General features: G+C 36.7%; 1 protein-coding gene across 2 annotated transcripts in view; it reads left to right on the top strand.

The window, feature by feature from the left end:
- Positions 1 to 12019, top strand: part of LOC133658624 (protein Atg16l2) — a 43204-nt gene that overhangs the window by 24757 nt on the left and 6428 nt on the right. For both annotated transcript variants that reach the window (XM_062060854.1, XM_062060853.1), the window contains exons 4-11: positions 4588 to 4661; positions 4735 to 4986; positions 7107 to 7184; positions 7250 to 7303; positions 11097 to 11199; positions 11294 to 11399; positions 11465 to 11535; positions 11601 to 11672. In XM_062060854.1, the coding sequence (XP_061916838.1) occupies positions 4588 to 4661; positions 4735 to 4986; positions 7107 to 7184; positions 7250 to 7303; positions 11097 to 11199; positions 11294 to 11399; positions 11465 to 11535; positions 11601 to 11672 (810 nt within the window). The remainder of the gene's footprint in view (positions 1 to 4587; positions 4662 to 4734; positions 4987 to 7106; positions 7185 to 7249; positions 7304 to 11096; positions 11200 to 11293; positions 11400 to 11464; positions 11536 to 11600; positions 11673 to 12019) is intronic.

Below are 12019 nucleotides of genomic sequence, written 5' to 3'. Positions count from 1 at the left end.
CGATAATGGCTTTTTGCCGATATCCGATATTCCGATATTGTCCAACTCTTTAATTACCGATACAGATATCAACCGATACCGATACTGATATATACAGTTGTGGAATTAACACATTATTATGCCTAATTTGGACAACCAGGTATGGTGAAAATAAGGTCCTTTTTTTTTTAAATTAATAAAATAAAATAAGATAAATAAATTAAAAACATTTTCTTGAATAAAAAAGAAAGTAAAACAATATAAAATCAGTTACATAGAAACTAGTAATTAATGAAAATTAGTAAAATTAACTGTTAAAGGTTAGTATTATTAGTGGAGCAGCAGCACACACAATCATGTGTGCTTATGGACTGTATCCCTTGCAGACTGTATTGATATATATTGATATATAATGTAGGAACCACAATATTAATAACAGAAGGAAACAACCCTTTTTTGTGAATGAGTGTAAATGGGAGAGGGAGGTTTTTTGGGTTGGTGCACTAATTGTAAGTGAATCTTGTGTTTTTTTATATTGATTTAATTTTAAAAAAAACAAAAAAAAACGATACCGATAATAAAAAAAACGATACCGATAATTTACGATATTACATTTTAAAGCATTTATCGGCCGATAATATCGGCCGGCCGATATTATCGGACATCTCTATAAGTAATATAATTGGATATTAAGAGTATGTGAATGTTCGGCTCCTACCTTGTTCACTTCCGTGACGACCTCCTTAAAGTTTTGAAATTATTCAGAAATACTATATACATATTTTTTATAATGTTTGGATATTGTTTTTTTTTAATATTATCAACATAGTTCAGTGAGCAGCTTGTGTTGTATGTGACCATGTGTGTTGACCTTTTGTGTTGGTTGCATACAGTATTTTTTTTGTGCGCCATGACTGAGGAAGGTTTCGATCCACAATTCATGGTCATTGACCCGATTTACTACTATTATCCACAAGATGGCAGCAAAGTTTTAAATAACAGCTTGTCAGGTATTTAAAATTAAATTAATTAGAAAGCACTCCGCGTTGCGATTCCTTGTTGAACTGATGACGTCTACGGGCCAAATTGAAGACGGCGGCGGGTCGTAGTTTGGACACCCCCGCCCCAGACCCCACATCCATTTATTGATTGATTTTAGCTTGTTGGCTACCGGAAGTAAAATCCACACATATACAGAAGTTTTATTTTGTCAATGTAATCAAGACTTACAAGGAAATCAGTGCAGCCGCTCTGTTAGATTTACAATTTTGTCATGTCGGCAGAATGACCACGAGACACGAATCAGCCTTTTATTGCTGTCATGTACACTACCGTTCATAAGTTTGGGGTCACATTGAAATGTCCTTATTTTTGAAGGAAAAGCACTGTACTTTTCAATGAAGATAACTTTAAACTAGTCTTAACTTAAAAGAAATACACTCTATACATTGCTAATGTGGTAAATGACTATTCTAGCTGCAAATGTCTGGTTTTTGGTGCAATATCTACATAGGTGTATAGAGGCCCATTTCCAGCAACTATCACTCCAGTGTTCTAATTGCTCATTGGCTCAGAAGGCTAATTGATGATTAGAAAACCCTTGTGCAATCATGTTCACACATCTGAAAACAGTTTAGCTCGTTACAGAAGCTACAAAACTGACCTTCCTTTGAGCAGATTGAGTTTCTGGAGCATCACATTTGTGGGGTCAATTAAACGCTCAAAATGGCCAGAAAAAGAGAACTTTCATCTGAAACTCGACAGTCTATTCTTGTTCTTAAAAATGAAGGCTATTCCACAAAATTGTTTGGGTGACCCCAAACTTTTGAACGGTAGTGTATACCTTACAGCAAAACAATGTACAGTTCAGTGCAGCTCGCTAACTTTTGTTCCCTCTGGGTCTGGCTCTAACCAGCATGCAAACACCACTGCCCCCTACAGAGCAATTACTGAATCATAGCTCAGATCCATTCACAATACTCCCATCACTACAATATATCTTATTGGAATCTCCAGTTTCTACAAAAACATGTGTAATGGTTAGCCTGGTTGACTCTACATGCAAAGGGGTGATAAAATATGGTTATTAGGGCCATCAGTCCTAGTGTTTAACTTGACGGCGTGGCGAAGTTGGTAGAGTGGCTGTGCCAGCAATCGGAGTGTTGCTGGTTACTGGGGTTCAATTCCCACCTTCTACCTTCCTAGTCACGTTCGTTGTGTCCTTGGGCAAGACACTTCACCCTTTGCCTCTGATGGCTGCTGGTTAGCGCCTTGCATGGCAGCTCCCGCCATCAGTGTGTGAATGTGTGTGTGAATGGGTAAATGTGGAAATACTGTCAAAGCGCTTTGAGTACCTTGAAGGTAGAAAAGCGCTATACAAGTATAACCCATTTAACTTAACTGTGATTAATCACGACTAATCCCACAGTCCCCTCATTTAAAAAAACTGTTTTAATGTTCTTTTCTTTACATTTTAGTTTAAATGTGTTAATGTGCAGTTGATAAAGTAGTCCCAACTTTATGTGTCTCTAACCTTAAAAGAGGTCCTAATGTCTGTCCAATGTCCAACAGATATCCAGCTGACCACTGTCTGATAGCGACCTTCCGAACCTCAACATGCGACGTGTTTGTGCTGATGTGTCGGCACACTTTGTCCTGCTCTCTGCGAACATCAACAATTTAGGGGATGTGATAAATAATGTCTTATTCAGTCCCTCTAGGAATTTGCGAGGGCGCCAATTTATGCAAATTCAACCAAAACTCGCGGTTTATGCGCGGCTTTGCAACTTTGTCCAAAGCCTGCAATTTCCCAGCATACTTTGGCCAACGAGCGTCATTTGGACCAATCAAATGTGTGTCTTAACGGCGCTCAAACGTGCATGTCAACTGATCCAAACTTAATGTTTGTTTCTTGTGTAGACGAAGCAGAAACAGCAAGGTGTCACAATTAGGGTTGTTTAAAATAACGACTTTACTCATGTGACTAATCAATTTTGAAAAAATGAATTTCATTAATTTATTTTTAACTTCTTTATCTTATTGCGAATGTTCACCTGAAAGGTGATGTGGGTTGTTATAAGATGAGTGATCAAGTCAATGCATACTCATTCAAACATAGTTTACATAATACATTTGCGGGATTTTGAGCAAATACATTGAATACATTCAATTAAACATGTTTTAAATGTTTATGTTTGACATTCTATACACATTATATTTTATATACGCATTATATATATGTATTTGTATTTACATATATATGTATATATACATATAGCATACATACATATATATGTATGTACACATATATAACTTTACATATGGGTATAAACATATATGTATATATACATACAGTACATATACATATATATGCTTGTATATGTATACAGTATATACGACTATATATACTAATATATGTAGATATACATGTGTAAATATAAATGTTTGTATATATACATTTACATACATATATGTATATATATATGCATGTATATATACATATGTATATATACATTTACATACATATATGTGTATACAGTATACAGTACATGTATGTATATATACGCGTATATATACATATATATGAACTGAACAAAAATATAAACGTTAACACTTTTGTTTTTGCGCCCATTTTTCATGAGTTGAACTCAAAGATCTAAAACTTTTACTGTATACACAAAATACCTATTCCTCTCAAATATTGTTCACAAATTTGTCTAAATCTGTGTTAGTGAGCATTTCTTCTTTGCCAAGATAATCCATCCCACAGGGAATATCATCTGCATACTCGTCGTCCTCATCGGGGATCTCGACCTGACTGCAGGTGTGGCATATCAAGGTGCTGATTAAACAGGATGGCTATTGCACAGGTGTGCCTTAGGCTGCCCACAATAAAAGGCCACTCTGAAATGTGCAGTTTTATCATATATATATATATATATATATATACACACACACACACACACACACACAAACGGCGGTATAGCTTGGTTGGTAGAGCGGCCGTGCCAGCAACTTGAGGGTTCCAGGTTCGATCCCCGCTTCCGCCATCCTAGTCACTGCCGTTGTGTCCTTGGGCAAGACACTTTACCCACCTGCTCCCAGTGCCACCCACACTGGTTTAAATGTAATCTAGATATTGGGTTTCACTATGTAAAGCGCTTTGAGTCACTAGAGAGAAGCGCTATATAAATATAATTCACTTCAATTCACTTTACATATATATATATACATATATATATATATATATATATATATATATATATATATATATATATATATATATATATATATATATATATATATATATATATATATATATATATATATATATATATATATATATATATATATATACACACATATATACATATATGTGTATACATACATATGTAAACATATATATACATATATGTATACATATATATGTCTGTGTGTGTGTATATATACATAATGATGATAAAATTAGGGATAATGATGACAGACACTGTGGTTAAGCAATATTAATATATGGAATTTTCTATTTTCTAGGGAAATGTCTCATATTTTGAAATGAAAATATTGACAGGTATGTCACTAAGAGAACCTTGAAATGTGTTTGTGTTGCAGTTAGCTTATCAAGTGGTGGAACTACAGAAGCAGATGAAAATCAAAGAGAACATTTTGGAGGATCAGCGGGAGAGGTGGGTGTGGCGCAAACACCTGCGGACGCCAAGGTGGACGCCTCCTGGTGCCAGCGTGATTGTTTGTGCTCAGGCTGCTGCAGGAGGAGCGTCGGCTGAAGGACACGCTTGACGTCCGCTATCAGCTGCGGACACGGGTGGAGCGGGTCGAAGAGGACAACCGACTTTTGAAGGAGAAGTACGACGGCCTGATGGAGCAACAGAGGTGGGCGGAGTCACAACTTCGGGAGGAGAAGGTGCGAGGAAGTGGCCTGCTGGAGGACATGATCCACCCCAAACAGCAGGCCGCCGCCCGCATGAACACCCGCAATGAGAGGCGCTCCAGGTGCGTGAGTCACCCTTGTACCTGTCAGGCTGGGATAGCGGTCCAATACTGTACCAATTAAAATTCAGGCTAGTATCGGCGATACCAATCTGATACTTTGTGTAAATATACAGTACAGGCACACCCTCTAATTCAATGGGTTTTCTTTATTTTCATGACTATTTACATTGTAGATCAGGGGTCCCCAAACTTTTTGACTCGGGGGCCGCATTGTGTTAAAAAAATCTAGCCGGGGCCGGGCTGCATCCCCTACAAGCCTGCTCTTCAGGGGATTTTATTATATTATGGCTTCCTCCCACCTCCAAAGACATGCACCTGGGTATAGGTTGATTAACAGCACTAAATTGGCCCTAGTGTGTGAATGTGAGTGTGAATGTTGTCTGTCTATCTGTGTTGGCCCTGCGATGAGGTGGCGACTTGTGCAGGGTGTACCCCGCCTTCCGCCCGAATGCAGCTGAGATAGACTCCAGCATCCCCCGTGACAAAAAAGGGAAAGGGACAAGCGGTAGACACCTTCATAACAATATGTAATATGTACAATATACACACTACAAGTATATATATTTAATGTAGTAACAGACACCTTCATAACAATATGTAATATGTACAATATACACACTGCAAGTATATATATAATGTAGTAACAGACACCTTCATAACAATATGTAATATGTACAATATACACACTGCACGTATATATATAATGTAGTAACAGACACCTTCATAACAATATGTAATATGTACAATATACACACTGCAAGTATATATATAATGTAGTAACAGACACCATAACAATATGTAATATGTACAATATACACACTGCAAGTATATATTTAATGTAGTAACCGACACCTTCATAACAATATGTAATATGTACAATATACACACTACAAGTATATATATTTAATGTAGTAACAGACACCTTCATAACAATATGTAATATGTACAATATACACACTGCAAGTATATATATAATGTAGTAACAGACACCTTCATAACAATATGTAATATGTACAATATACACACTGCAAGTATATATATAATGTAGTAACAGACACCATAACAATATGTAATATGTTTTATATGCACACTGCAAGTATATACCGTATTTTTCGGACTATAAGTCGCAGTTTTTTTCATAGTTTGGCCGGGGGTGTGACTTATACTCAGGAGTAGGGCTGCAACCAACGATTAATTTGATAATCGATTAATTTGTCGATTGTTACTTCGATTAATCGATTAATAATCGGATGAAAGAGACAAACTACATTTCTATCCTTTCCAGTATTTTATTGGGGAAAAAACAGCATACTGGCACCATACTTATTTTGATTATTGTTTCTCAGCTTTTTGTACATGTTGCAGTTTATAAATAAAGGTTTATAAAAAATAAAAATTTAAAAATAAAAATAAATAATTGCCCATGCGCATAGCATAGATCCAACGAATCGATGACTAAATTAATGGGCAACTATTTTTATAATCGATTTTAATCGATTAATTGTTGCAGCCCTACTCAGGAGCGACTTATGTGTGAAATTATTAACACATTAGCGTAAAATATCAAATAATATTATTTATCTCATTCACGTAAGAGACTAGACGTATAAGATTTCATGGGATTTAGCGATTAGGAGTGACAGATTGTTTGGTAAACGTATAGCATGTTCTATATGTTATAGTTATTTGAATGACTCTTACCATAATATGTTGCGTTAACATACCAGGCACGTTCTCAGTTGGTTATTTATGCCTCATATAACGTACACTTATTCAGCCTGTTGTTCACTATTCTTTATTTATTTTAAATTGCCTTTCAAATGTCTATTCTTCCTGTTGGCTTTTATCAAATACATTTCCCCAAAAATGCGACTTATATATGTTTTTTTTCCTTCTTTATTATGCATTTTTGGCCGGTGCGACTTATACTCCGGAGCGACTTATACTCCAAAAAATACGGTATATAATGTTAATGTAATGTACAGTTAAAAATGTGAATACTAAGAAAAAAACAATATTGTTTATTATATTGTGTATGTACATTTCCCATGAGGGACAAAACTCACTAAAGACTTTTAGTCTTGCTCTCCAAGTTGTTGCAAACGTTTGTTGTTTTCCAGCTCCTTCAGCCTTGCCAACCTGAGGCGTTTGTCCTTCAAAGAGAGCTCTCCAGAAAAAAGTCACGGTCGCCTCTTGAGGTGAGATCACTCCCTTACCTTCCGTCAAGCCCACGTCACGACTCAGCTGCCGTTTCCTGTTGCAGGTCAGCTTCGGAATCTTCGCCGAGTATTCTGACCACCATCAAAGAGCTCTTTGAGTGAGTGCTCGCTTTATTTTGAAAGGGCCCTGGATTTGTAACGAGAGAGTGGCCGATTAGTTCATTTATTATTGGGTATGAATAACTTGTACGCACACATTCCTTCATCCTAAACTCAACCAAACTATGGAGCGTCTAATGAGGTAAAAGTAAAAAAAATAAAATGAGTGCAGTTTTTTTAATCACATATTTGGATTAATCGCAATTAATCCCAGGTTAATATTAGCTTGAATAATTTGAATTAAACTAAAAAAATAGCCCAATATTTGGACACGAATGCAATGTTATTGTCAGATTGTCATTCAGGAAAATATTTCAATGTTTCATTTAATACATGTCATTTATTTATTCAAAACTTGGTAACAGTATTATCTAAAGTCCCGTTTGGGCATATTTTGAAGTCAAATTGGCGACGTGCGGTAAAAATAAATTGCGTTATTAACCTGCATGTATGCATGATTAATGCGACATTTATAATTTTAAAAAAAAGTGTAATAATAAATGTGTCCGTAATTAATTATAATTGAAGTTATATACATCATTAGTTTATTCAATGTAAATGTACATTTAAGGATTTAATCATTGAATTAATGATTTAATCATATAATTATTGAGTTCATGATTTAGTTTATTATTTCAAGATTCAATGTATTATTTCTTGATTTACTGATTTAATAACTAATCAATGAACATGTGTGTCATCGCTTCATGAACTTATTTTATATGTCAGGGCTCACCCATCAACGTCAAATATTTTGTTACTTGACTCATGCTAACTGTTAGCATGCTAACGTTAGCATTGCTAGGTTTTTAGGTCGTCGCCAAATATCAATATAGTTATTTCTTTAGGTGTATGTGTATGCTATCAATGTATTTAGTTAGCATTGAAAATAGTAAATTCTTTCACATGCTAGGTTTTTCTTGCCGATTTGCTCATATGTTTTGTTACTTGACTAAATTAGCTAAAAATCTAGCATGCTCATGTTAGCATGCTAGATTTTGAGCAAATTTTGCTGGTAAACACGTCAGAGTCAAAGATTTTGTTACTTCACGCATGTTAACTGTCATTAATTAAGAAATAACTTTTTCTCCTCAGCGTGTAGATTTTATCTCTAATAAAAACTCACCATGCAACTGTCAATTATCAGATTGACCGTCTTAGTTTAAAGCAAAGAAACATAATTCCCTCATGGCGACAAACATCCTGACACCCATGGCTACTGGCAAAATATCAATATACTCATTTCATTAGGTGTGTGTTTAAATGCTATAAATGCTTTAAAATGTCATATCAGAAATTATCGGTGTATTAGAATGCTAACGATTGTGCCGCGGGCCGTTAAAAAAATAGCTACGGGCCGCACTTTGGACACACCTGGTATAACTGATACGAGGGAATGTTTACTTCATGAAAAAAAGAGTTGAAAATATATATAATAATGAGCCAGTCCTTTGAACGGCTCTTGGAAAGGAACCACTCGTCAAGATCCGGCTCCAGAAGAGCCATAAATCCCACCTGTAGCTAACATCGTAGACATCTTATAAGTAGACGCGGCTTTGGCTGCTGTGACGCGAGAAATTCGGCCGCCATTTTGAAGTGGTGATGAGGAGCCAGCGAGCAGCCTAAACTGACAGTTGACAGGTAGAAAACAAAGATGCCGGGCTGGTGTTCAGCGTTTTCCTGCTCAAATGAGCGGACTGTTGAAAATAGGAATCGGGGGATTACTTTTCACAAGTAACATTTAACATTAACGTACCATAGGTTGTATTTTGTGAAAATAATATTACCACAGAGTTGAGAAGGAGCAGATCTTCAATAGTACTGAAATCGTAGCCGCTAGCAAACAATAGTATGACCATAATAGAATTGCTTGTCAATGAAATTAATTACATTTAAAAATGTCATACTTGGATAACATAACATGAAAAACAAAATTCACCAGCCGCCACTGATTATGATGCATTCTCATTTTAGGCAAAGTATAAGACAATACTTTCTTAACAGTATAATTGTAAGCAGGAATAAGTCTTCAAGTAACAATATTCAAATACTAACATTGTTAGGTAAGACAGAATTTGGTTTTGTTCTGAATCCAAGATTGGTGGTTTTAGCTGGTATAAAGACTTTCAGGTGTTTATATATGTTTATGTTTAAAAACCTCTTAAGGCCCAAGCTGTTTGTTTACATGCTTTTTTTTTATTTCTCTTTGCTATTTGGGCTTATTGGACCCTAATTAGAATTAAAAACTAAAAATCATCTTTTGATATGATGTACTTAGTCCATAAGTACACAAACGTGTACTTTATGTGTAGTGACATGCAAATTTTTATTTTTACACTTTTTTTTTTTCCAAATTCCATTGTATGTTATACTCTTCTGACACCACCAGATAGCAGTATAAGTGTCCACATAAGCGGCCATAAGACCCCAATTCAGTAGTGTACACAATTTTGGAAATAAGAACTAAAAAGTGCTGTCCACGCATTTGGCCACTAAGGCCTTTAGAGGTTTTAAGTATTTGGCAGACGCTTTTATCCAAAGCGACATACATCAAAAATACATATAAAACAATCACTGTAAACATAATTTAATTGAAAAATGTAATACAAAATATCAACACAAAGTGTCAAGACAGAATAAACTCTCTGCTGCCGCAGCAACAGAGATAGTCTATAAGATGTATAGATATCTAATGTATTCATACATTGTTTATGTAGGATATACGCATGTTTATATAACCTAATCATATTGTTTCTTCAACTTAAAAAAGCTGACCGTTTTTTTCCACCCTTCTGTGGGATTATATTCCCAGTTTTGATCTCGGACGTCTGGTAATTTATAACAGATAAGAATATTCTATTACTGTTAAGCAAACTATGAATAATAAAACACGCCAAAACATGTGTCCTTTATCATAGCTACACGTATGACAAAAAAGCCGCGTGAAAATCAGTGGTATTCAGTAGAGATGTCCGATAATATCGGCTTTCAAATGTAATATCGGAAATTATCGGTATCAGTTTTTGTATTATCGGTATCTTTTTTAAATTTTTTATTTTTTATTAAATCAACATAAAAAACACAAGATACACTTACAATTAGTGCACCAACCCAAAAAACCTCCCTCCCCCATCTACACTCATTCACACAAAAGGGTTGTTTCTTTCTGTTATTAATATTTCTGGTTCCTACATTATATATCAATATATATCAATACAGTCTGCAAGGGATACAGTCCGTAAGCACACATGATTGTGCGTGCTGCTGGTCCACTAATAGTACTAACCTTTAACCGTTAATTTTACTCATTTTCATTAATTACTAGTTTCTATGTAACTGTTTTTATATTGTTTTACTTTCTTTTTTATTCAAGAAAATGTTTTTAATTTATTTATCTTATTTTATTTTATAATTTTTTTTTAAAAGGACCTTCACCATACCTGGTTGTCCAAATTAAGCATAATAATGTGTTAATTCCACGACTGTATATATCGGTATCGGTTGATATCGGTATCGGTAATTAAAGAGTTGGACAGTATCGGAATATCGGATATCGGCAAAAAGCCATTATCGGACATCCCTAGTATTCAGTGAGGTAAGGTGAATTAAATGCGTTGACAGTTCATTGCTCCTGCCAAATGAATTCCACTGAGTGGAGCGGATCACCACTCCAAGATGGCGGCCCCGCGTCTCGTCAGCGGCAGTAGGCAGTAGCGCTCGATGTTGCGTCTACTTATAAGATGTCTATGGCTAACATGGCAAAAATCCAGGAAGTCATGTTTCTGTCGACAGGAAGAGGCGGGGCCAAAGTCTCTGTGGTTTGGAGGAGGACCTGCTGTGTCCTGTCAGAGTTTCTATGTCAGCCAGAGTTCCGGTCCGCGCCCTTCAGGTCCTGGTAAGATGCAACATGGGGCCATGTCCTGGTCTGGACTAAATACAGCCCCGGTACAGACTTTGGGAGTAGTTTTGAATTGTTTGTCGTTTCACAGGACGCACATGAGCAGGGAGTCAACGCGGCCACTTTCTGCTCCAGCTCCGCCCTGCTGGCCAGCGGAGGAACTGACAGGATGGTCAAACTGTGGCACGTCAGAGCAGGTACGCCGCGCCTTGTCCGCACCATGGAACAGAACTTGACATGCGTCCATCGGTGATGTCACCAGGTGCCCTAAGACACAGGGCCAGCCTGGACGGGAGCACGGAGGGCATCACCTGTGTCGAGTTTGACCCGAGGGTGGGTATGGCGTCCAAGCGCTCATAAAGATGGAGGCCTGGTTTTTTTTGGTTTTTTTTCCTCAGGGTCACAGGATTTTGGCGGGGTCGTACGACAAGTCTGCTTTGATGTGGCGTTTGGATGACCCCGTTCCCAAGGTAATGCCAACAAGGTCACAACTGCGTTATGGGTGTGTGTACGTATCGTGCGTGTGCGTGTGTGTGTGTGTGCGTGCGTGTGTGTGTTCTGGCAATGCTTACTTAATGGGGACATCGCTCTGTTTACACAGTCACCTTTAGGGGATCTCTGACGGTATGGGGACAAAAAAACTGGTCCCCTAAAGGGAAACCTTTTTAAATGGTAGTCAGATCCATTCTATATCCTTCTATATATGGTAGTTGGAGTTGCAGACAACTTCATTACTGCTAAATAGCAGTTTTCAGTAATGTCACAGAAGATGCAGGATTTGCTTTAACATTTAAGTGGTGAAACTTCCTATAAGAGG

This window comes from Entelurus aequoreus, linkage group LG10 (genome assembly GCF_033978785.1).
Source record: "Entelurus aequoreus isolate RoL-2023_Sb linkage group LG10, RoL_Eaeq_v1.1, whole genome shotgun sequence".
Taxonomy (NCBI): Eukaryota; Metazoa; Chordata; class Actinopteri; order Syngnathiformes; family Syngnathidae; genus Entelurus; species Entelurus aequoreus.
The sequence above is the reverse complement of the archived record's forward strand: the minus strand, read 5'-3'. Positions and strand labels throughout refer to the sequence as shown.